This window comes from Haliotis rubra, unplaced genomic scaffold, assembly GCF_003918875.1.
Source record: "Haliotis rubra isolate DU_JTF1 unplaced genomic scaffold, ASM391887v1 Scf28, whole genome shotgun sequence".
NCBI classification, from domain to species: domain Eukaryota; kingdom Metazoa; phylum Mollusca; class Gastropoda; order Lepetellida; family Haliotidae; genus Haliotis; species Haliotis rubra.
This window is the reverse complement of record NW_025766891.1, coordinates 46022-73971: the sequence shown is the minus strand read 5'-3', so window position 1 is coordinate 73971 and position 27950 is coordinate 46022. Positions and strand designations below refer to the sequence as shown.

The window sequence follows — 27950 nt, the reverse complement described above, 5'->3', positions numbered from 1 at the left end:
TGCTTGATAACTTGTACTGCACAATGAGTAAATGTATATTGTCAGAAATGGTAAATGTGAGATTTTGTTTCAGGTTTACCGGGGACCAAACACGCAGTTCATGCTAGAAAATTTGCAGCCAAAATCGGATTACCATGTGCGTGTGTGTGCTATTCGACAATGTGACAGTGGACTTGGAGACATAATGGGTGCATATAGTCAAGGCAGGGGCTTCTCCACACTGAGCCCTCAGCCCACCAAACAGGCCACAACTAGAGTCGAGAACAACAGCAAACTAGCCGAGCCAAAGCCACTAACTGACCAGCAATGGGCAACCATTATTTTTGTAGGCTTTGTGATCGTAGCCTTCGTCATTGCCTTCGTGACACAACAAGTGATAAACATGAGGCATTCGAGCCGTTGATGCTTGTTGTGAATCACAAGAAGAGGCGATTGTAAATGTATGAGAGGATCCCAAAGGAACAGCCAAGGACAGGCATCCTAGGAAACCCTAAGACCCGACTGTTTCACAGAAGTTCATCACAGTTCACTGAAAAGAATTTGCTTCAAGTTTAGTGCTAACAGAGTACAGAAAGTCGGAAGAGTAAATTCATGTTGTTTTCCACAAGTGGTCGAAAGAAAAGGTATCACTACTGATGCCATGACACTCACAAGATGAAGATAATCATATGATCATGCCACTTATAATACCTGTTGCATAACTTACAACATTACAGGCAGATTGCTTAGATTTGAGATGTGCTCCTAGAATGAAGGGTCCAAAATTTGCGTGTCAAGTGACACTGCTTGCTCTGACAGAACTGAGAGGTGAAATGACGATTGTGGAAAGAAATACTGTGTATAATATCATGGGTTGTTGTCCCTTAATGCCAGCTGCTCAAGTGCTTAAACTCAAGTCCAAAAAGCATCACAACAGTGGTAGCATTTGGACTGCTGTAGCATGAACAGCCTAATCTTGAGGACAAATTGTTTCAAGACGTTGTCGTTCGGTCATTCAATGTTGTTAATTTTTGACTGTATGTCGGCTGACTTGTGACATTTGCTGGTCTGAAACTTCGACCTGAAGCTGCTTTGCATACCTGGGGAAAGAGGAATTTCTTCCATGACATTGAAGATGTTATTGATGACAGTGAATCCTCAGTGGTGAACTGCTATTCTAATTGTTTTTGTTGTTGAGAACTGCATGGTGTTAAACCGATCTGCATTTACATTTCATCAAAAGTTACACATGAGGTAGAATGGATTTTTATGTACATAATTAGAGATGCCAAGATAATTTTAGCCAATTCCTGTTTCCATCTGCTTGTATTGTGTGATGGGGGGTATCTTTCCTACACATGTGTGTACCATGTATATTATCCAAACAAGTAATTTTATTTTTGACCTACTCACTTGTTAGAGAGATGATGTGTTCACAAGCTAGTCATTCTAATATTCTTGTTATATGGTGGTCCGAGCCCCAAAATATGGCTGCCGTTATTGTACAGATCGACAAATACTTATTTTCATTCTAAACTATAATTGTATGTATGTACGTACGTATGTTAAGTGTGTATGTGTATCAGCGAGACTCATCGGTCTAATTGCTTAATTCACAAGAAAAAAAATCTGTCAAAAACATCTCAATGTTCTCACAATTTTGCAAAGCATTGGATGTGTTCAAATGGTGCTGTACTATTTCTGTAGCTGAAAATACAAATCATACTTTACGATGAAGGCTCTGAACTCGGGTGAGTAGGCATTGGATCGTTGACCGGTGGTGGACAGGTCAAGCAGACGCAGGTCACCCATGACCTTGAAGGCAAGGTCATCCACCAGGTCAACAAAGACATGGGTAAAAGCTCTGCTTGCACTGTTCAGTCAGGCATTGTGTAGCTAAATCAAGTGACACAGTTGATATTTTATGCTTAATATCTGTGGGTATAAAGTCTGTGTCTCCACTAGGCTCTTGTTTTATTTTAATGTAGACTTGTATAGCTTTATTGGTATTTTCCTTGTTGAATTTTAATAATGCAAACTGCTTAAACCAGATCCCTTCGTCAGCATGACAGCTGGTTAACAATGAAACATGCACCATTCTACTTTCCCAGGGAAGGTTGATTGGAAGGTGCATGTGGCATCTTGTTAACAAATATTACTGTTGTCTGACAGGAACTGTTACCATGGTGATCTGGCATGTGATCCATCATCAACGGAAGGGTTCAATATGTCATGGAAGAATCTACTTATTCAGCTTAACAAAGTCCAGGGTTTCTATTGCAAGGTTTCCTCTTCAGTCAGCGGTTAGTGAGGTGCGGATTTATGACTTAAAACTCACCAGTCAGTTTCATTAGGGACCAAGGATTATATATACACAGCAGGAAATTGTCCACATTTTGTTTTGTATTTTTTTCATGTTAGTGTCATTCCTGTAAAGTCATGTAAAGAAATGGAATGAATTGTGTTTCTCGCCTGAATGTGATTAAATGTGAGAACACAAATAATATGAAAAAATTACAAATGAATCATTGCTATGAACCTTGACTGAAGAGGTAGGCTTACGGAAATCTTATTTCCTCAAGTGGGAGTACAGGAATTTGTAGACATTTCAAACCGGTATGCCATCTCCTAGACTGATGTTTTAACGGATGAATCTCTTTTAACAATGCAGCAATTGTGTTAAATTATTGTGATATTGTGTTGTAAATTATCAGTTCATAGTGTCATCTCATGCTTACCTTAGGGCATGGCTACTGTACATAATCACTGATATTATTTTTTATCATTAAACACATGGTGATACATTCTCATAGTAAGTTTTTGTTAACTCTCCTGCTCTATATTTCCATACTCTTTGACTATTTGTTATGTACTTACGTTAGTCTTTTGCATGCCTTGCCATTGTAGTGATATCACATTTGCTGATATTTTCATTGTTGAACTATGTCTTTAATGCAAGGAAGAGCAAAGGTACTTATTTAGGATGTTAATCAAAGATATCTCTCCCTTTATTGTGACCAAAGAAGAAAGGCACTGACCAAACCCATGAGATGTGATTGAGGAAACTGATTTACCAGATCAGAATCTAGTCATGAAATTGTCAAAATACTAATCTTCCCATCCTAGTGTACATTCAAATCTGGAATGTTCAAATAAGCTGCTTAAGTGAACTATCAGGTTCGCTGGTATATATTTCCTTGCAGTTGAAGGCTTATGTGTATTATCATTTTGTAAATGCCATATATATTGTATTTTTACCTGCATCTTAAGCAATTTGTTCATTTAACAGTCTTAAAGTGAGAATTGTATTTACTTTGATATTGTTAGTTTGTTTAGATTATGAAGAATAAACATTTCAGATGCACACATCAATGCACACATGGTGATTTCTGCTAATCTTGATTGCCTCATTACCATGACCCGTCACAGAATTTCTCCATGTTCGACATAGATTCTGAAAAAAGGACTATTTTCAAATGATCAGTAATGACATTCATAGTACAATATCCTATGAGAAACACTCTTTTGTAGATGACTTGTCAGAATAGAATGCTTTGGGTGCCATCCAAAAATCTGAGTTCTGCACAGTGGTGGAACATTGAAGGTTTTTGGGAGTTCTGGCCCTTGATCAGAAGGAAGGCAATACTGCACAGTACTGGCATCAGTCGGTAACCTTGACAACAAGCCCATGTTCTAATATTGGTTGACTCGTAAACTTTCCATATAGTTCTGATTTTAAAAGGACTCTTTTGAAAAATTTCCTACAGAATGAAAAGACTCTTTTGATGATCGTTCATACAGAATAGCGGGTAGAAGGTTTTGGTCACTTAGAAATATGGGAAAACTTGCCTGATTCAAGTGATCATATATGTGTACATGTAACACTGCATTAGTCCTTAGTCTCATCAATGGCTGTGGTTACCTGAACAAAATGGCAAGCATCGTTTCCATCCCATTGCTATGGGCATTAGTATTCCTTGTTTTTTTATGTTTCATTTTTAATTCTAACATTTCCACAATTTTACCCGAATGCACAAAACTGACTCTCCCATTTTGCAGCAGTTAAGAAATTGTTGAGGAGACCATTAAAATGCAGAAAATTGTGGAAATGTTTTGTACAAAGGACCAGTTTTATGTACTCCATTTAAGGTGTAGGCAAGCAACTTGGTGCTACTTTGCACCCAAATAGTCTCTTTGTTTGTGCAATCCTCTTCCTCATCACCAGTTTCTTCCCCTGAAGCCAAACCCTTATGGTTTGCAAATGAGAATTCACTGTTGCTGGTATGAACTAGTATGTTGTGTTAAGCCAGGGGATGGCATACCATTGAGTTTTAAATTACCCATTGTATATACAGTTAAAAGGGTTTGCTCGTTGATAATTTTAGTGGATTTTACCCTGCAAAGTGACTGTGGTTATTCTGATCTAAAATGTATTGCTCAGTATGTAACACCAATAAAAACTTCCCTGAAATGTGGTAGAATATGTTTGGGCTATTGTCATAGTGATGATTGTCAGAAGCTTGTGCGGATACATATTACAGGTAGATTTACTTCACATTTCTGTTAGCATTGCATAAGCTGCTTAAGGAATGATATCAGTGTTTTGCAGGGTAAACTGCTGTTTGGGCCAAAATGAATTGCAATTCAGTGACTCCATTTGGTTACAATTTCATTTACACTATTTTGAGAACTCCTAAATGCAATTGTGTAACTTATGGTATAAACTATTGAACTGTCAATTAACAATGTAGTCCTCAAAATAGTCACTATATTTATTCTGTGATGTTGGGTCATAAGTAAATATATATATTCTATCAATAAAAAAGAAGAAAGTTGTATGTTGTTGATTTGGTTTTTTTGCAAAGCTGTTTAGTGATGGGGAAAACTACCAAGACGTTCTTGACAATGTCGGCATACATTCATCATATGATGACCCCTTAAGATCCCGGTAAAACTGGTCTTCAGCAACCCATGCTTGTAATAATCGATGAAACCCATCTGCGGTGTTAAACAACAAACCAAAACAAATCATCATATGCTGCCTTAGCTCAGCCATACCCCCAATATTTGATCACTCAGTGGAACAACTGAACATAACATGATAAATTCTCGCGCCTAATTTAAAGAGGAGGATGTGTAAGAATCCTCTTTTCCCAGAGTGAGTGAGTTTGGTTTTACGCTGCTTTTAGCAATATTCCAGCAATATCACGGCGGGGGACACCAGAAATGGGCTTAACACATTGTACCCATGTGGGGAATCGAACCCGGGTCTTCGGCGTGACGAGCGAACGCCTGAACCACTAGGCTACCCCACCGCCCCTCTTTTCCCAGAAACGACACCCTTAGGTGAAGTTTTCATGTTTGTAAATGCAGATTTGAAATTACAGCTTCCTCTAGTTAGGGTTGGGGATATTACCGTTGCCAGCAAATACGTTTTGGATATTGGGGCTTGTCACGCCGAAGACCCGGGTTTGATTCCCCACATGGGTACAATGTGTGAAGCCCATTTCTGGTGTCCCCAGCCGTAAAACAGCGGCGTAAAACCATACTCAGTCAGTCAGTCTTTTGATGATATCCCGCTTGAGACTCGTAACTTGACTAGAGTCGACTAAGTGAGTCTCTCCACGTAACCGTATGCATGCATGATGACTGGATTGCCTCGCAATTTACTTGCCTACAATGTCAATAGCTTTCAGCTCCGACCAGATCGCAAGCTGTATCTACTCAGACTAAGACATGTCTCATGTCACATCACATTACGGCCCCTACTATGTGAAATGATAAAATTGGAACAAAATCATTGAAGAAGCGTACCAAACATCTTGGCATTTGCATTTAGGTACGATCTCTGTGATGCAATGGCAACAGGTACAAGTATTCTGGAAAATAGTCTCACAACGTCAGGTGTGCAGTTTCTGTTGTACGTCAGTTGAGGTATCCTCAAACCTGAAATCAAATGACGTCAATTGAACAAGTCCTTAGCACCCACCCATCAAACCCATCTGCTTGTTCCGGAAGTTGGCCGACACTTTCGTAAATATACAAGAACATGACCCAGTCATCCTTACAGCACCCGTGTGTCTAGTTCACCATAGAAACAGAGAAAAGTGGCCAGCTTCCCTTTATACATGCCCTCGTAACCAGGACCCCACCCAACGAGATCCGAACCAGTATCTTCAGGACTTATAGATACATTTGAAATCCAAACACTCCTTGAGAACCATAACTAGCATCATCTCCACCCTCACCAGACGAGCCATCAATCTCACCTCTACCACCCCTACCGCAGAAATCCATGTTTCTCTCAGTTCAGCCAGTGCTCACCTCAGCTATTTGACAAAATGATCAGTACCACCCTTCACCCAGTAAGTAAACCGGCAAGGAAAAAACCCGAACCAGCATTGATTCGAATCTCTCTCACCTTCGGAAATACATTCCACCACAATCCGGCATCAAAACCCACTTCACCAGCTCTACGTACACGTCTTAAAGCCTTACTCAAAACCATTGGCAGGAACACCCCCAAACAACAAGAACCCCATAAGTATTGTCCAGGAAATCAGCTGTGGCTGTGATGAGATCAACACAGGCGAAACTTTCCGTCCCATTAACGTCCGAATCAAAGAACACTCAACATCTACCAGCAAATCAGCCATTTGAAATCACATCATCAACTGCCCCAAACACAACAAGTAGGCACTCATTGCAATGAAGAAGTTGACTATCCATAGAACTTGGTTTTCCTTCATATTTACAACTTCTAAAATGCCTCTGAAAGAAGTGGGACAAAATGGACATAGTGTCAAAATACCTATAAACCTATACTTACTCAACATTTCCGATCTCACCAGAAACTATGGTCACCATGACAACACCAAGAATTTGATTGTCACGCCGTCTCGAATAATGATTGTTGTGATTGTATGTACCACCTCTGGCGACCACATCAGTACCTGCTGAATCCACCCCCTCGCACGGATACCTGCTGCAGTCTCTTCCTCATACTGGCTCTTATCAGGCGTCGAATTCTCAGCATCGGAATCACCAGGAATTCCTTATTGAGTGAGCGAGTGAGTGAGTTTAGTCTTACGCCTTTTAGCAATATTCCAGCAGTATCACGACGGGGGACACCAGAAATGGGCTTCACCCTTATGGAGCGCATGCGTCATCCGTCATCCTCAAGGTTTTTGATCTCTTGCTCGAACTTTGAGTCCAAGATAGTCTAATTGATGTTCACTAGGGTTCATATAGGAGCTCCATGGGGCCCATGTTAACGTTTCGATGGGCGAATGAGCGATGACAGGACGGTGAGGTGTAGCGTTGTTCTCCATGAATATCGGGCGACTGGCAAGAGGATGGTTATCAAATTGTGAAACGAAGGCGGCATTCAGTACTTTCGGTTGATAACGTTGATATCTGAGTGTCCCAATTACGGTAATGAGATCCAACTTGCAGTCATACGAAACGCAACCCCACATGTCTCGTTACGACATCTCCATTCGCGACCACTGCCGTCGGTAACGTGTGGAATTAGAGACTTTTATCAGACCAATGAAACCTATACCACGTCATCCAGTTGTGGTTTTCTGGGAGCCTGCTCCACGACAGACGTTCCTGTCTGTGCCTGCCGGTGAGGAAGGGGCATCTGGTCGTACGACTTCCCTCAGACCAGTCCCGCTCTAGGTTCCACTATACTATCACATGTTCCCTGAGCGAGAACCCTGTGGAAACAACTGAAGAGACAGAGACATGTGACAGCTGTGATTGGATGAAATAGTGTAAGATGTTTATGTTTTTTAATAGCACATCCATCCAGTAATTAATACTGACCACAATTTTAAGTATTTAGTGCTGTCATATTTATCTCCATGACTTATGGTTATTGTGTGTATATATATTTCAAGTAGGTGACATTTGGTGCGGAACTGGGGTTGATGTGTTCAGCTTCTGTGCTCGGAAAGTTAGCCGGGCAAGTTGGCCAGAAATTGTGTTTTATGGTAGTATAAAGGCCAGAGTGTACCCATGTGTACATGTAATGACTGTTGATAGCCTGGATAATTTTTTAAAAAAAAGAAGGTTACTATAGAAGTCTATGGGAAAACATTTGATGCTGTGTAACCTATAGGGGCGGTTGGGTAGCCTAAGGGTTAAAGCGTTGGCTCGTCACGCCGAAGATCCGGGTTCGAATCCCCACATGGGTACAATGTGTGAAGCCCATTTCTGGTGTCCCCCGCCGTGATGTTGCTGGAATATTGCTAAAAGCGGCGTAAAACCAAACTCAGTCAGTGTGTAACCTCTAAATTGCCGGCGCAGACAATCCAGTAGCTTACGGAAGGGACATAGCTCTTAATTTATCTCCCTTAGACCAGTTAAAGGCATTGATCTTCGTCACCCTCACAACATATGGCGACTGTCCAGTTAATGTTTCAAGGTTTATTTTGACGCCTCGAATTTACTCTGAATTTAATTATTGCCACTCTGAAGACTATGAACTCCACTTATTATGTAATGTGTTTGATTCCGTGATTAGATTGGTCTCAGGGCGACGAGGATCGGACGTCAGGCTTGCTGACTTGGTTGATACATGCCATGATTGCGTAGATTGATGGTGATCACTGGATTGTCTGGTCGAGACATAATTAGTTATAGACCGCCGTTATAATACTGAGCGTTAAACAACAATCAAACAAAACTTGACAGAGACTCCTATACGATAGTTTAGCCTATCATAGGACAGCATAGGGAAATGGACAAATTGTTAACAGGCGACCATTGCATACATAGTTTACATAAGTGTTTCAGTCTGTTCTCCAAAGACGAGGGGTGTTGGGATAGCGTAGTGGTAAAAGTGTTCGCTCGTAACACCGATAACCCGGGTTCAGTTCCACACATGGGTACAAAGTGTGAAGGCCATTTCGGGTAAACCCCGTCGTGATACCGCTTGAATATTGATAAACGCGGCGTAAAACTAAACTCACTCACCCCAAAGACGAACATTTCTTCATGCGCCACAGAAAATATAGATTAATGCATATTGTAACTGCATCAGCGTTTTTGTATCCATGTCACATGTCTATTGGAATCTAACAGCCTTTTGTATGGCGTGTTTATTATTCATATACCAGACATTACCTGAATGTCGCAATGCAGAGAAAGTTTTCTCGAAATAGTGAGAATCTCTCAGACTGTTGCATATCCGAGTTCATGACCATATTTGCTCTTTTAGATGTTGCTTTTGGAAACTGTAGCATTGCATTCTAGAATAAACGTCTTGAAACTGTAGCATTGCATTCTAGAATAAATGTCTTGAAACTGTAGCATTGCATTCTAGAATAAACGTCTTGAACTGTAACATTGCATTCTAGCATAAACGTCTTGAAACTGTAGCATTGCATTCTAGAATAAACGTCTTGAAACTGTAACATTGCATTCTAGAATAAATGTCTTGAAACTGTAACATTGCATTACATTTGCATTCTAGAATAAATGTCTTTAATCTGTTGCATTGCATTCTAGAATAAATGTTTTTAATCTATTGCATTGCATTCTAGAATAAATGTCTTGAAACTGTAGCATTGCATTCTAGAATAAAGCATCTCTTTGAAACTGCAGCATTGCATTCTAGAATAAACGTCTTGAATCTGTAGCATTGCATTCCTAGAATAAACGTCTTGAAACTGATAGCATGCCTTCTAAGCATAGAAACGTCTTGAATCATGTAGCATTGCATTCTAGAATAAACGTCTTGAAACTGTAGCATTGCATTCTAGAATAAAACGTCTTGTGAAACTGTAGCATTGCTATCTTGAATAAACGTCTTGAAACTGTAGCATTGCATTACTAGAATAAACCTTAGCAGAAACTGTGGCATTGCATTCTAGAATAAATGTATTAGCGAAACTGTAAGATTGCATTCTAGAATAAATGTCTTGAAACTGTAGCATTGCATTCTAGAATAAACGTCTTGAAACTGTAGCATTGCATTCTAGAATAAATGTCTTGAAACTGTAGCATTGCATTCTAGAATAAACGTCTTGAATCTGTAGCATTGCATTCTAGAATAAATGTCTTGAATCTGTAACATTGCATTCTAGAATAAATGTCTTGGGTCTGTAGCATTGCATTCTAGAATAAATGTCTTGAAACTGTAACATTGCATTCTAGAATAAATGTCTTGAATCCTGTAACATTGCATTCTAGAATAAATGTCTTGAATCTGTAACATTGCTGTAATGTCATTGCATTCTTGAATAAATGTATTGAAACTGTAGCATTGCATTCTAGAATAAATGGATTGAAACTATAACATTGCATTCTAGAATAAACGTCTTGAAGCTGTAGCATTGCATTCTAGAATAAACGTCTTGAAACTGTAACATTGCATTCTGAATAAATGTCTTGAATCTGTAGCATTGCATTCTAGAATAAATGTCTTGAATCTGTAGCATTGCATTCTAGAATAAACGTCTTGAAACTGTAGCATTGCATTCTAGAATAAACGTCTTGAAACTGTAGCATCGCATCCTTGAATAAATGTCTTGAAACTGTAGCATTGCATTCTAGAATAAACGCCTTGAATCTGTAGCATTGCATTCTAGAATAAACGTCTTGAATCTGTAACATTGCATTCTAAGAATAAACGTATTGAATCTGTAACATTGCATTCTAGAATAAATGTTTTGAATCTGTAGCATTGCATTCTAGAATAAATGTCTTGAATCTGTAACATTGCATTCTAGAATAAATGTCTTGAATCTGTAGCATTGCATTCTAGAATAAATGTCTTGAATCTGTATCATTGCATTCTAGAATAAATGTCTTGAATCTGTAGCATTGCATTCTAGAATAAATGTCTTGAATCTGTAACATTGCATTCTAGAATAAATGTAGATCTTACATCCAGCCTCTGAAGGAACATATTTTACAGAAAAATAGAAACGATTTCTAAATTATCTTCATACATTCCTAAAACAAAAAGAGTCTTTCTTCATTTTCCAGAAACTGTAGTAATCTAAACTTGCCACATATCACATATTAGCAATCAAGAGTTAAACTCTTGGACACACATTCCTTCCCTTTTCATGTATATGAGATCGTCGCCACTGGTTGGACTGGGTACTCTCGCATTTTTCATGAGCAACTGATATTATCATTTTTCCAAACAGCTTTTTTATAAACACATTCTCATATTGAAGTCGGAATCGTATACTTAACTTTTTGCAGAGAAATCTTGAGAATATCGAAACTGTTTGTCGCTTTTTATTGTGAATATTATATTTCCTTCACCATACCTGGTCGAGCGATAATTTAGTTTTGGTATCCCTGTCCCACAGAAGGCTCTAAAGGTCTCCATCTTCGTCAGTAATAAAGCATTGAAGCCCACAGACACGACTCAGACACGTCCACAAGGTTACGTGATGCCAACTCATACATGGTTACGTGAGGGCCAACTCAGACATGGTTACGTGAGGCCAACTCAGACATGGTTACGTGAGGCCAACTCAGACATGGTTACGTGAGGCCAAACTCAGACGTGGTTACGTGGCCAGCTTACATGGTTACGTGAGGCCAACTCAGACAAGGTTACGTGAGGCCAACTCAGACATGGTTACGTGAGGACCAACTCAGACATGGTTACGTGAGGCCAGCTCAGACGTGGTTACGTGAGGCCAACTCAGACATGGTTACGTGAAGCCCAACGTCAGACTAACTCAGACGTGGTTACGTGAGGCCAGCTCAGACGTGGTTACGTGGGGCCAACTCAGACATGGTTACGTGGAGGCCAAGCTCAGACGTGGTTACGTGAGGCCAACTCAGACATGGTTACGTGAGGCCAACTCAGACATGGTTACGTGAGGCCAACTCAGACATGGTTACGTGGGGAGGCCAACTCAGACATGGTTACGTGAGGCCAACTCAGACATGGTTACGTGGGGGCCAACTCAGACGTGGTTACGTGAGGCCAACTCAGACGTGGTTACGTGAGGCCAACTCAGACATGGTTACGTGAGGCCAACTGTTTCCACTTTTCTGTGGGTTTGCAATAGTGCTAAACATCCGAGACCTCATTACATTCCTCCCACATTAAGCCGACACACCGAAGGTCCTCGCACTCTCACGGAAAGTCCCGAGTCACGTATGCTACAAAGATGTATTTACACACCCGTCGTTAACCCGTGAGATCGAGGTTAGAACTGGTCTTCAGCAACCCATACTTGTCGTCAGAAGCGACTAACGGAGTCGGGTGGTCAGGCCCGCTGACTTGGTCGACACATGTCATCATATCCCTAATTGAAGATCGATGCTCAGGATATCACTGGATTGTCTGGTCAGACTCGATTGTTTACAGTCCGACGTCATATAGAAGACGATTGAGGGATAACACGATCACAAGGCGTTGCCTGGGTGATTGTGTCAAAGAACAAGATAGAGGAAATAGAGCTTAACTCCCTTTCTTTTGTTCGCGTCCTTCACCTTTGGATTTGGGGATAACGCAAAAATCATTGTAATCAGGAATCCAGGTTTTAAGATTAACAATCATTTGACCACTGACAAACATTAGAACTGGTGGTATTATCCTCGTATAATTCTCGTTACGATGCACGATTATTTTACCACCAGAAAGTCATGATATTGGTGACGTCAATGTATTGTATATAACACTAACATTTCTAAAATCTTCTCGATGTCTGAGGATTGCATGTACAAATTGGTGTTAAACCTACAAGACGAATTTCAATATCTATAAATCTTCCAATTTATGAACATGAACAACAACAAAAATATGTTTTGCCTGTTTTATACATAATTTGGGAGATTTTGTGAAGAGACAAAAGGAACGCTGAAGAAAAATACTAGTATGCAAGAACACGTGACGTTCATTCGCGTGCAGTGCACGTGAGTGCGGGGAAATATACTAGGCACATAAAGAAACTGTGCATACACAAATTTAAAATCTAAATTTATCAAACCTGTGTGGACACATTAGGATTCAAACTCAGAGATTAGTGACATGTATCCAACATGCATGCACGTGCCACGTTCCGTGACGTCAGTGGGTTCGTCAGCAGAGACGTGCAATACGTTGTTGCACGTGCATTCCGGGAAAGAGAAACAGAGCAAATAAATGCCACATAATACTGTCACTTTGGAAGCTCAACCCCTGCCCTTGCGATCGTTCAAAAATTAAACGGCTATTGAAATGCATAGCATGCCAAGGCTCACGTCTGCACAACGTCATGAGGCCATTGGGACGGTCCGTGGGGAATGTCTCAACGGCAAGTGGCTGCTGCACATTTCCACTGCCACCGGAACATCATTTCTGCACTGGTGAGACGCTACCAGAACACAAATGACGTCATCGATCGGCCACGTTCTGGACGTCCACGTGTAACAACGCCAAGACAGGACATATGGATGGGTGACCCATCTTCGCCACAGGTTTCAGACTGCAGTGATGACTGCCCGAACCATCCCAGGACTTCGCCGTATCCACCCCAACACAACACAGTCATCACGGGATCAGGCCACGACGTCCCGCCATACGGCCTATCCTGACACAACGTCATCGACAAGCTCGCCGAATGTGGTGCCGAAATCATGTCCGCAGACCCTTGTTTTGGTGGAGAAATGTTGTTTTTACAGATGAGTCCAGGTTTAACATTTCCCATAGTGATGGACGTCAACGTGCCTGCCTATAGACGCATGGGAGAACGTTATGCACAGGCCTGTGTCTTGGAGAGGAATCGCTTTGGTGGTGGTTCCGTGATGATTTGGGGTGGAATAACAGCGCGCCAAAGAACTCCTTTGGTGATTGTTCAACTTAACTGGTGTGGGCTACAGGGATCAGATTCTTCGACCTGTGGCAATTCCTCTTTCTGCAACGTCATGGCCCTGGGTTAACATTTCAACAGGACAATTTCCGCCCTCATACGGCAAAGGGTTGCTATGGATTTCTTGCAACACCACAACGTTGACTTACTGCCTTGGCATGCAAATTCACCGGATCTCTCTCCCCGATAGAGCATGTTTGGGACGAGATGGATCGACGTCTACGCCGTCTTCCTCATCCGCCAGATAACGTCCTTGACCTTGCAACAGAACTTGAGGGAATCTGGCGTGACATCCCACAAGCCTTCCTTGCACGTTTGATAGGCTCTATGCGTCGTCGATGCACTGCTGTTCTCAATGCCGATGGTGGACATACCCGTTATTGAGCTTGAGACATGGTCGTTTGACCCTGTCCCGCTTGTGGGCTCGTGACGACATTGTGATTAACTTTTTCAATTGAAATTCTCCCGACTTGTTATGGTCTCGCATGATCCTCCATTAAAGTTTATATGTACCTTTGACATTGTTATCGTACTTATCAACTGGGATAATATTTTGACAGTGCACAGTTTCTTTATGTGGCTAGTATATATCCACCACGCAAATAGTACCAAAACAATGTTAAAATGTATTTTCTTATTTCGAATGATAACTGATGCCATGTAAGATTCATATCTTACCTAGTTCAGCAGTTCTGAGTAAATCCGACAAAGAAACTTAATACTAGTAATTGAATTTTTTCGCCCAGTGGTCAACCTCTGACCAAGAACCGAGCATATTGTGGACGTATTACTAAGGAGGTGAAAATACAACTAAAAACCCTCCCAAAATAGTTCGTTATATCAGTCAGTTTCTTGTAAACGTGTTCGTTATAAAGAAGTATTTTTGTTGGGTGTTTTCAAACTCATCAAGCTCTCACTGCCTACTTGTTCTCAGCATCCCAGTGAGCTGATGATGCATTTCTAGGAGCGTGAAAATACTTGTTTGTGTCCATGCTCACTAATCTATACACACGAAGACATCGTGGCAGTTGTCGACAGACTTGGCGATGGAGTGGCCCCACTTTGCACTCCCGTTGTCGTGAAAGACGAAGACGAGACACTTGGGGTTACCAGTACACATGTGGACGCACTCTGTGAAGGTTTTGCTGCTGGACACAGCGATGACATCGTCTGGAGATTGGAAATCGTGGTTTCGAACCCAAATGGTTAAAAGTAGCAAGTGTCTGTGAGCGTTGGTTGATCACCTGAAACAGACGAACCAGATCAATAAAGTATACATGTGAGAATTGGACGTATTAAATAACGGGATGTTGGTTTGTGTTAGTGGAACCATTTGTTGACAATTGAACACTGAAGCGGTGGGAACGTGAATACACCTGGCCACGTGTTACTGTTGATGCTGTAGAGACCGAACACGTCAAGCTTTGAACATTAAGATGCGACAGCAGGTCAAGGTCTCAACTGGCGCAGGTGCGAGAAACCAACGGACATGACGTTATGTTGAGGCAGTTCAGGAGTAGTGGGACCAAGAGACTCCACTCTACAGTAAATAGCTGCCAGAAATTACTTCATTGGGAACTTGCTAACACTGCTAATATAACACTGGACATGTGTCCATATAAGCTCTAATGAATTATAAACATGTTGGGTGGAAGATTTCTTTTTTTCCCAAAGGGGCAGTATTGTAAGTTTTTGTTTCTTTGTTTCTTTTTTAGCTATAGTCCAGCTGCATGGCGGTGTTCCATGAATAGTCGTGTCTGGACCAGACAATCTAGTGATCAACAGCATGAGCGTCGATCTACACAATTGGGATACGATGACATGTGTCAACCAGAGTCAGCGAGCCTGACCCACCCGATCCCGTTAGTCGCCTCTTACGACAAGCATGGGTTATTGAATATCAATTCTAACCCGGATCTTCACAGGTGCTATCCGTTTGAAAATACTTGTGGTCACATTCAGTCATAATGTATTAAAGGACAGCACTAAATATTAAAAGTCTAGCCCGGATCTTCACGGGTTGTGTAAGTATATGTCTTCACATATCTGACTGTATATCACATCAAAATAATAATCAGTACCCAGAATCAGGAGTTACAAAGCAACATACTTCGTAAGAAACCCGATGTTTGAGGTTGCGCTAATGGTTGTAAAAGTCCAAGTGAAGATGGTGCCTGTGTTGTCGCAGAGGTCCAAACTGGCGTCGTTGTTTCTTTTAGAGTCGTGCCACTTGCTGTTGAATGTGTTGCTGTGCCAGTCGACGAGGTTGCTGTTGCTGTGTTTGCACTTATTGTGATAGTCAAAGTCGTTGTGGTTGCGGATGATGCAGATGTAGCTGGTATGGGTGCGATGTTTGTCGTGGTTGGTGTTGTTAGTGCAGGTATGGGCGTAGTTGTGGGTGTTACTGTAGCTGTAGTGGTTGTGGTTATCGGGGTAGTTGCCGCTGCTGAAGGTGTAACTATAGGCGAAGTTGTGGGTGTTGCTGCGGTTGTAGTGGTTGTGGTTATCGGGGTAGTTGCCGCTGCTGGTGTAACTATAGGCGTAGTTGTGGGTGTTTCTGTGGTTGTGTAGTGGCTTGTGGATATCGGGGTAGTTGCCGCTGCTGGTGTAACTATAGGCGTAGTTGTGGGTGTTTCTGTGGCTGTAGTGGTTGTGGTTATCGGGGTAGTTGCCGCTGCTGGTGTAACTATAGGCGTAGTTGTGTGTTTTGTGGCTGTAGTGGTGGTTGTTATAGTAGTTGCCGCTTTGGGTCGTTGTTGTAGGTGTTGATGTAGTCGTAGTTGTAGTTGTTGTAGTGGGTCGTGGTAGGTTATGTTGTAGTGGTGTGGTACTCGTGGTAGTTGTTGTACTCGTGGTAGCTGTTCCGGTAGCTCAGTCAGGAAAAAGTCTTCGCTCCAATCTATAAATACAGAGGACACAGTAAGCATTAAGATATCGAATCATCACTTTAACATTGAACAGAACAGAGTGTATAGAACATGTCATGAAGTCATCAAGTGAAAATGGACTTGAAATTGAACAATAATGTCATTACAAAACCTATACTTGTACATTATTCTGTAATTAGATCTATGATAAGCAGCTTGGAGCTATAGACCATGAAGCACAGTAGGAAGTTTCGTTGCTTAAGGCCGCATTAAACAATATTCCAGCTATATGGGCTGTAAAACCAGACAATCCGACGATCACCAGCATCGATCTACGCAATTGGGATACGATGACATGTGTCAACCAAGTCTCGTGAGTCCTGAAGGGTTCCTGAAGACCAGTTGTAACCCGGATCTTCACGGGAAGACCAGTTGTAACCCGGATCTTCACGGGAAGACCAGTTGTAACCCGGATCTTCACAGGAAGACCAGTTGTAACCCGGATCTTCACGGGTCACAGTATGAAGTTAGGGAAACTCAGCTGAATTATGCTCTTCACATGTTCTTCAGGACAACAACTGCAATTCTAAGGAATCTACAAGTATATGAACCTCACCTAAAACGCTGGGGTCCCACATGGACAGATCACAATAGGTTGGTGGATTATTCAAGGCGTTCTTAAAAGCGCCTTCTTGAAAAACTGAATGCAAGACACCTTTCCCTCAAAATTGCCCGTCCCATCAACCGACCTCCCAATAGTCACATCGCCAACAGCATTGACGTCCTTCATAGTGACCCCAGTAATTTTATAGTTGATATCATCATCCTTGAAGATGTCAATTATACCCCAGATCTTGTTGTACGAAAACCCCACAAAATTCCAGGCGTTGATCGTCAAGATACTTCGCTCGTATGAATCATAATAAGCTCCGGTGACGTCATACACTGTAGCGACGAGTTTTGTTCCATCCTGTGTCAACTTCACCCCATTACCCGACCCCCGATACCGGCGTACTCAAGGATAGTTGCTGTCTGTGACGATGTGGGGTACAGGTTGAAGATCAACAAAATGCCTCCCGGCCATCAAGATCTCCAGTGTTTCGTATCTGAATGTACGAGTCTGATGTTCCTGTGAGTTCCGCTGCCCCAAGATTCCCTTCCCCGTCCCTACTACAGCACTGTGCAGCAGAGCCGTGATGCTGGAAGTAGGTGCTCCGTTACCATGGAGAGAGGAGTGTATGGGCCAAAACACGTCTGGGGAGCTGAACTGTCCCTCTTTGGAATAAGCATGTTCATTCGCCGGTTTATCTGTGGATTTTCCTCTTCCTGTTGTAATCAGAACTGAAAATAGCAATGACGAGTAACAAGTCTCAGTAGATCAAAATAAAGGATTATTAATCTTTGAAGCAGGATGGTATTTGTAATTGATAACTAAAGTTCCATTACATCTCGGTTTTAACACTTCCAGTGTACATCGGAGTACTGACAAGCCCTTCTACTGAAAGATTCCGCGGTTCTCAACAATATTTCCAGGTTTTACCGAAGAACGTTTATAAAGAAAAATGCTGGGGTGGCTATAGTGGGGATGGGAGCAACATCAAAATAGTGGTCTTTGATTGGATCCCGATAACAGACCAGTCAGAATACAAGATTTCAAAATGTCACGCTAGAATGAGAATTAGTCCACATCAAACTATCCATTTAATGGTCAGCCATGAATAAACGTTGTCCAGAGATTCCCGGAGACTGACGCTGATTCTTTTGTCTTGGTTTTAGTTATTGAATAATTTTTTCTCCTAAAGACATTGCGAAATTACAAACCCATATACAGAGATCATATGCATGCATGCGGTTCATATTAATAACACATCCTGTTCATAATGTGCCATGTTGGATAAATGTGGCCTATCATCCAACAGGAATGCAGAGTGAATGATTAAGAGTTTTCTAACGTGCACAATACATAACTTTTATAATGAATGAATATTGCCTTTCCCGCATCAGCAATCTTCCAGCTATTCGCGGCGAGGAACTTCTAATAGAAACAGTGTATAACGAGTGATGCAATCTATTTATCGCTTATGTTGCTAAGTGCTACCAAACTATGTCACTGGATTGGCAGTTGATGGTTCGACTGTTGCCATCCTGTTAGAGAAGCCTCCTGCTTTCTTGGATATTGATTATTTTATCTGAACCATGAATATCATGGTATTATGCATCCCGATCTGATGTGAGCGGTGCTGCTGTTGCTATTACTTACACGCTTTTGGGTCAAGCATAGTCTGGAATCTTCTAGAATATCATATATTATCTGCCCCAGTGTATAATATATGGAATGTTTAAAGACTAAATAAAGGGCATGTCATATAGTATGACCAGAAATTATTGAGAATTTTAGAAATATGTTTAATTGGATTTCTAGTATAAACAACCTTGACCAGCTATCAAGTGCTTGGTTTCATTCAAGAGAGACAACTCCGTTAATCCTTTTTCATTAGTTTGTGAAGAGTTATCGCCCTTTGTTTACTTGCAGACGACATTTTCAGTGATCCTCAGTATGGATGATTTAGAAGAGGAAGTTGATTTTAGAGTAATATAACAAGGACATCAGATCAACTAAAGTGATTTCAAATAGAACAGGCATCCCTTTGTCCACTGTTTATCGTGTTTTGAAAAATATTGCAAATGGATATGGCATTGAGCACAAAGGGAGGCGCAGGTAGGCCAAGAAAATTGACTGTCGGTGACAGGAGTCGGCTTAGTATTCTTGTTTCTAAAACAAACGAAGGAGTTTAGAAAACTTAAAGCTGGATATGATTGATAGAGGAACTGTGGCTGTCTGTATACTGGGCTGCATGCAATGGGTTGGCAGAAAAGTCGAGGAATTCCATCACCGATAATGAAACCTGAACAAAAAGGGCGAAGGTTGAACTGGTGCTTACAGCATAGAAATTTTAACTGGGACAATGTGATTTTCTCAGATGAAAGTTCTGTGTGGCTGTTTCCTAATACACTGAAATTCTGGACCAAACAAACTGAAAAACCTTTGTATCAGCGGCCAAAGTGCAGTCGAAATTTAACGTGTGGGGTGGCATATTTGTGTTAGGGACAAGGCCCCTGTGTATTTGAAGGGATATGAACAGTGAGCGGTACACAGATAGTCTCGAGGGACATTTACTTCCATCTGCTCACGTGTTCTATGGAAATGTTTTGGATTTTCCAGCAGGACAACGACCCAAAACATCGTTCAAAGCATTCACAGGCACGGTTTCGGACCCAAAATATGACATTATTAGATTGGCCAAGCTATGGCCCTGACCTAAATCAATAGAAAATGTTTGGGGACTTATGAAGAAACGTGTCAATAAGAAAAATCTGACAAATATTGCTAAAATGAAAGAAGAGGTGGTCCGGTGGATCTTGAAGAAATGGTACCATAGTCCTAGTTGAGAGGAATTTATTTTGGACAAGAATTTTCGGATATTCTCATGCTTTTGAACGAAGATGATTTATGTCTATTTGACAATAGTGTGATTGGCCTTCAGAAAGATAAATTTGCCGCAAGTGTTCTGTGCTAAATGGGGACTTGAAGTTACTCTAGACAAGACGGAAATAATAGTTTTCAGAAGAGGAGGCATTGTAAAGCAAGTAGAAAAATGGAAGTATGGAAGTAAAGAAATAAGGACTACAACATATTTTAATTATTTAGGACTAATATGTTTTCACGACTAACTAAAGCAGTAAGCACCATCAAAGCAAACAAGGCTCTCTTTAATATCAAGACTCTCCAACAACGATTGAAATATGTCACCTCATTCGATACTCAGTTCAAACCAATGCTTCTATATGGAGCCGTAATTTGGGGATTCGAAAAAGGTCTACATTTGAACAATTCCATGTTATGTTCTGCAAATATGTCCCGGGAGCCGGAAGGCATGTATCAAATATAGCGGCTCTTGGAGATTGTGGACGCTACGACATTGCTGTTGATTATCACTCAAGAGGGATTAAGCTTTGGTTATAGTTGATATCAATGCCTCGTCACAGACATCCGAAAAAAGTATATCCCTACCTTCATACTCTAGACGATCAGAGCAGAAGAACTTGGGTGACATATATTCGGGAATTACTATTTATGTACGGTTGGCGATATCAATTATTTTTGGACGTTTTAAACAGAGACTTAAAGACCGTAACTTGCAGGAATGGCACGCACGGATCACAGAGTCGAAGAAACTTCACTCATATCAACATTTCAACTCTTTACTGAACATAGAATTTTACTTGTCGACTTTAACTAAACGAGAACACCGACGTCTACTTTTCCTTCTTAGATCATCAAAACTACCATTGAGTATTAATACCGGACGCTGGGAAGGATTACTGTACGAAGAAAGAATATGTCATGTCTGTGATTACCATAGCGTTGAAGACGAATACCATTTCTGTCATATTTGCCCAGCTTATGATACTTTAAGAAGTTTGTAAACATCTACCCATCTATGCTATATGCCTGTATTGCCCGTGCATCACACATATCGCAGACATAAACTGCGCAATACAGAAGATGCACGTGGTCGATACACATGCACGGGTCTTTCGACTGAAAACACAGTATTGTTGTTTGAAACTTGGTGGCTGAAATGTGAACGTTGAAGCAACAGATCTAATTGTACTGTTCCAATATAACATGCCGAGACGTAGGCTATCCGAGAACCTACGATGGAGAATCATTGGCATGCATGAAACCGGTTTATCATGCCGTCAAATTGGTATCAATTTGAATCTCAATCACACCATTGTTAGCCGACTGGTACGAAAGCACGTGCAAACTGGAGACGTCAAAGACCGACCCAGACCTGGACGTCCAAGAAAAACTAGTGCTCGTGACGACAGGGCCTTAATTTGCTTAGCCAGAAGCAATCAATGACCCATGCTGAAGACCTCCGTAGACAATGGCGAGTGGGCGTCAGACTGTCCACGAATACCGTCCGAAGGGGTTAAGCCCTGCAGGATTGCGTGCACGTAGACCAGTCAGACGTCCATTTCTCACTGACAGACACATGCAAGAACGCCTGGCGTGGTGCAGTTTAAAGGCAAAACCACAATCTCCGATACTGGCTCCGAGTCCACTGGTCGGACGAAAGTCGTTACCTGTTGCACGTCACTGACGGCCGCAGCCGTGTCTGGCGCCGCCGCAATGAAGCTTATAACCCGGAAATGATTGAACCAACGGTCCCTTTGGCGGTGGCTCCAGTGATGGCGTGGGGTTGTGTGTCCTACGACTGCAAGCTGGACCTAATCACAATACCGGGAACGTTAAACGGACAACGTTATCAACGTGACATCTTGGAGGTTGCCGTAATACCCCATTTTGACAATCACACTTGCCAGTCGTCCCCTGTTCATGGATGATAACGCCAGGCCTCAGGAGCAGTAGTCGATCATTTGCGGAACAATGCTATTAACCTCATTCCATGGCCAACCAAAAGCCCGATAACGTTGTCCGTTTAACGTTCCCGGTACTGTGATTAGGTCCAGCTTGCAGTCGTAGGACACACAACCCCACACCATCACTGAGCCACCGCCAAAGGGGACCGTTGGTTCAATCATTTCCGGGTTATAAGCTTCATTGCGGCGGCGCCAGACACGGCTGCGGTGGACAGTCTGACGCCCACTCGCCATTGTCTACGGAGGTCTTCAGCATGGGTCATTGGATTGCGTCTGGCTAAGCGAATTAAGGCCCTGTCGTCACGAGCACTAGTTTTTCTTGGACGTCCAGGTCTGGGTCGGTCTTTGACGTCTCCAGTTTGCACGTGCTTTCGTACCAGTCGGCTAACAATGGTGTGATTGAGATTCAAATTGATACCAATTTGACGGCATGATAAACCGGTTTCATGCATGCCAATGATTCTCCATCGTAGGTTCTCGGATAGCCTACGTCTCGGCATGTTATTGTATTGGAACAAGTATAATAAGATCTGTTGCTTCAACGTTCACATTTCAGCCACCAAGTATCAAACAACAATACTGTGTTTTCAGTCGTGCATCTTCTGTATTGCGCAGTTTATGTCTGCGATACGTGTGATGCACGGGCAATACAGGCATATAGCATACTGTGAAATTTCATTATCCTTACTTGACACTAATTGATAATATTTACTTTTGAATTTGGTGGTGCTTAATTAACGTTTAGCTGTATATATCAAGGCCACGCGTTAGATAAGTTGTGACGATACGGCATAATGTTAACTTTAGAACCGATGCGCTTAGACGGTATAATGCCACAATGTTTGCTTTAGTACAAGGTTTTATGTCAACAATCCTAGTGAGTGAGTTTAGTTTTACACCGCACCCAGCAATATTCCAGCTATATGGCAGCGTCAATAATACTAACGCCCCCCCACACACACACACACCAGGCAGCCCAGTGTCACAGGGGCAAACAATATTTGTTTTCACTTCCCGAACACTATCCGCTTGAGTGAGTGAGTGAGTTTAGTTTTACGCCGCACTCAGCAATATTCCAGCTATATGGAGGCGGCCTGTAAACAATCGAATCTGGACCAGACGGTCTTGTGATCAACAACATGAGCATCAATGTACACAACTGGGATACAATGACAAACCAGCCCGACCAACCGATCCGTTAGTTGCCTCTTACGACAAGCATGGGTTATTGAATATCAATTCTAACCCGGATCTTCACAGGTGCTATCCGTTTGAAAATACTTGTGGTCACATTCAGTCATAGTGTATTAAAGGACAGCACTAAATATTAAAACATATGGCCATTTTAATTACTGGATGGAGGTACATTAAAACCACACAAAAGGTTTACACAATATCACCCAATCACAGCTGTCAGATGATTAAGTCTGGAGGCTTGTGCTTATTATAATACGGTTTCTGACTTGGTGTAGTATAACTTCATGAAGAGATATTGCACGTACTTGTGTAGAATAACGACGTATCATTCAAGATCCGTACACAGGTGTAGCTGATTATGTGTGTATTCCTTAACATGCCCGTTTTGAGTAAGATATAATAAGAAAGTATACTAAGAATTTATTGTATGATAATATACAGAATTCACAACATTCAGTAAGGTTGTCTCAAACAGATTGAAACATGATATTATTCGCAAGAGATGACGGTCAAAGACTCGTGTCTTTATTCTAAACAGAAGGCATTTCCACTTTTGAATAAACATAATAACGAAAGACACAGGTTCTTGCCGTTTAAATAGCCATAGCGATAAGATATCACGTCAACCCTAGAAAAATCAGCCTTGAGCATCTGTCGAACAGACTTCACTTGAAACAAGAGGCAAACAGTGGTGAAACATAAACTGATGATACCAGGTGTTCTCAAGGGGAGTAATCTTGCTCCATCCCACGATCAGCACACAATCTGCATACAGAAGCCTCTACGTGTTGCTCCACTACCTTCCGGCGAAACGACAAGTTTCGACAAGACACTCCGACGATAATTTACCAGAATGGTTTTCTTTTGTGGCATGTTTAAAGGTGGCGGGCCACAAGGACCGAATGAAACATGTTTTTAAAGATGAAATATGTATTCGCAATCTCAAAACATCTGTATTGTTTTCATTTTGTACGGTATTTCAATTTCGCAACGCCCTTAAAATTACCACAGGCATTCGTTCATGTTGGTCCGGTTGAAGTCAACATCTAGTTTGTCATAGATGCTAATGGTCCGACAAGTTTCAATATTGATTTTTATTTTGACCATCGGTCTGGCTGAGGTAAAGATCTAGTTCATTCCAGATGCTAATGATCCGAAAAGTTATATTGATGTTCATTTTGGCTTTGGGTCCCGCCGAGGTTAAGATCTAGTTCGTTCTAGATGTTAATGACCTAAGTTTCAATGTTAGTTATTGATTTTCCACCCGATGTGAGAAAGAAGACACGACGGCTGGCCAAGGTGAATGCAGATCATGATGAACGGAAACCTAAACTACTTCAGCTTTCTCATCCTTGTATTTTAGGTAACGAAACGTAACACATTGTATTCATTAATTTATTATTGAAGTGGGGTGGGATTTCTATTTCATACATCTTTTATTTAATTCTTTTTGAAGGTTATAGACTAAACCCAGAAGAAATGATACGAGACAAGGTTTGACGACTGACACATGAATCAAGATTTTTAAATTAAAATAACTGCCAAAATGCATCTTATTGCACAAATCATAAGAAATTAGTCAATAGTAAGCTGATGAAATACAGAGTATATGGCAGCAGCAAAAAGCAATATTATTGGCGTCACACAGACATTGGCGTCACACATTTGTATCCATAAGGGGATCGAGCGAACGCGTTGTGATAAAAACATATGTAATAATTGATGCATAAATGTGTTGATGGTTATATTATTTGAGTCCTTTCCAATGGCAACAACTGCAAACGTTTCATGTCAGAGCAGCCAGACCTTTGGATTGCAGCTTGCTGGGACAGAATGGGTTAATTGCAATTCTGTTTCCCCTTTCAGTTTTTGCATTATACCAATGACTTAACTCACTCTAAAAGACATTCTACAGGTTCCTCTTTACGCCCATTTTTGGCATGTGCATATATCTATAATGATTTTAAAACTGTAATCCCAATTGGTAGGAGGCTTTTACACGATATTTAGGCCCCTAATTTGAATAGTCATCGACGGTTGTTGTTGCCACCAATGGAGAAGTCAGGTGTGATTATATGTCTTGCAGGTTTGTAGCAAAACAGTGAGTCTTGGCAGTCACATGAGTTGTTATTTATACCGTGATCTCCCGAGTCCACGTTCTGCAACACGTTTCTATAATTTAACAACTTGGATGAAATTGTGTTCGTATAGGAAAAAGGATATACTTTTGTATTTCCTGAAATCTGGAATATTTTGGCATATTTTGGGAAAATGATTTTTGTGCCAGAATGTTACTTAAATTTACGGCATCAATTCTCTTGTTTTCAAATTTCAGATTCAGAAACATGCGATCTTTGTCTGATTTAGCAGAGCCTGTTTCCCGTTTGGATAAACCGTTTCGATGATAGTCAGTGTTGATATGATGTTACCTTGGGCCACTACATGCCCACCTCGGATATAGGCTCTCACTCGGAGTACGGAGTACGTGGAATGACTTGAAGTGCGGTGCGGCATCATTCTTACACCGGTATTGTTATAACCCTTGACACAATGTACTCTACTTGAACAAGTTCAGTTAAAGTCTAAAGCGATAGGCCTAGAAAAGTTCACATTATTGGCGTTCATGGTAACTCGCACTGTTGGAATATGCTGCGAGAGTTTTGTTGCAGGTCTAGCTGAAAGCCTTGACCAATTATCTTGGTGTCAGCCCACATGGCCTCAAAGTATTCAACTAGGTAGGTAAAGTTCATTAGGGTATGTGGGCATTCATGCCCCACTGGTGTTATGGGATTACGGTGGATTATTGCTGGACTGGTCTATTATTTCTTTGATTGGCATTTTAGAAGTTGTGTTGATGAAGAATAATGACAATTATTATGGATATACAACTTTCTTTTATTCTGTGGAGGCGACGTTTCGACATAGATTCTAATGTCGTTGTCAAGCAAGTATAGAAACACAAGTATCAGATGGAACACATCTGTATCATTTAGCGTCCGCTCGTCACGCCGAAGACCCGGGTTCGATCCCCACATGGGCAATGTGTTGCCCAATTCTGGTGTCCCCGCCGTGATATTGCTGGATCTAAAATCGGCGTTAAAATTCATAGTCAGTCAGTCGTGTTAAAGTCACATCGTTCATGTTCACTCTGTTGTTCACTGTTCCCAAACACCAAGTAAGTGGGATACTGAGTCTGTGTACTCCAGGACAGTGATGGTGTTATTAAGAGTAACAGTAAGTGCTTGAATCTACCAAACCTTAATGGGGGTTTCACAGTAGACAACTCTCATGACTTAATGAACAGAGTGGCCCCCGTCCACTGATCAGTGGTCTGTCTCACTCTTCTTTCCCCTCCTCAATTACCTAATTAATTATGCTATGTGGGTAGACCTTAATTAGGTGAAGTGGTTTTTTCAGGTATGAATTTTAGGCCAGGTAGGCTTCAACCATTATCTCATCGATGTAACTACGAGAAGCGTCTTCTGTTGTCATGAGATACCGCCTCAAACCATGCTTGCTTGACTCTGTATGCAACAACGTGCGTTCGCCCTCGCCGTCGAAGGTGAATCTTGACAGCAGGACGGAAGAACTGGAATCCACTTTATCCGCCCCATTCTCTGACCCCCATTTCCTGGCATCAAGGCTTGAATAATATGTTGACCCTTCTGTCCTCTATACAGTTCTTCGATTGACAGGATAACCAGGGACAGTTACTGACGGACGTGTTCTTCAGTTGTATGTCTACAATTGTGGTTATGGAAGGGATACTAACAATAAACCACTTACATAGCGCTGAACACTACGCCGCACGGTCATGCTCTACCGCATACAGCATAATGTACATTATTACCCCGGAGATAGGCTGTGTGTTAGCCTAGAGGTCAATGCGCTAGCTCGTTCCGCCTAAGATCCGCGTTCTAATCCCCACATGGGTACAATGTGTGAAGCCAATTTCTGGTGTCCCCGCCGTGATATTGCTGGAATATTGCTAAAAGCGGGCGGCATAAACCTGAACTTATTACCCCGGATAGCCCAAGGTGCTGGGCGGTTAATAACCACATGTTTTAACCGGGAACCCATTTTCTGCTTGGTTAACAGAGGCAATTTTGAACAAACTCACTTGCCTAAGGTGAGACCAAATGTGTCACGTGTGCTTCGTTGTGGGGCAGGACAGAAGTCCTAGAAACTGTCAGGAGTCAACCTGCCAGTTGAATTCAGTTGACGTGTCGTGCGACAGACCAGGCAAAACGTTCACATTGTTGGCGTTCATAGTTATTCACTTTGTCGGAATCTCTCCGTGACCAACGTTGCTGAACTTCAACTGATTTGTGACTTGGCTCTATGCACAAGACCACATAAGATGGGGCAGTTACAGTGCTACTATACCTTAACGGTCAAAATAGCATCGTCTTGCTTGAACCTTCATCAGACTTTCACGGTTAAAACCATTTTGCAGGAGTCCCGAGATCAGAATTTGGGCTTTCAGAAACACAGGTGGTGGTTGCATTCGCGAGGGTTTTTACGGTAATTTCAAACATCTGATTTTAATAAACACGAAAAAATAATATATACATATATATGGTATGGTTTCCTTGCCCGTGAGTGATGTTCCCTGCGGCACAAA

General features: G+C 41.6%; 1 protein-coding gene across 1 annotated transcript in view; it reads left to right on the top strand.

Moving 5' to 3' along the window:
- Window positions 1–4814, top strand: part of LOC124281097 (fibronectin type-III domain-containing protein 3A-like) — a 153948-nt gene extending 149134 nt beyond the window's left edge. Inside the window, 1 exon segment of the mRNA XM_046717112.1 lies at window positions 74–4814. Within this exon segment, the coding sequence (XP_046573068.1) occupies window positions 74–403 (330 nt within the window). The 3' untranslated portion in view covers window positions 404–4814.
- The last annotated feature ends 23136 nt before the right edge of the window (window positions 4815–27950 follow it).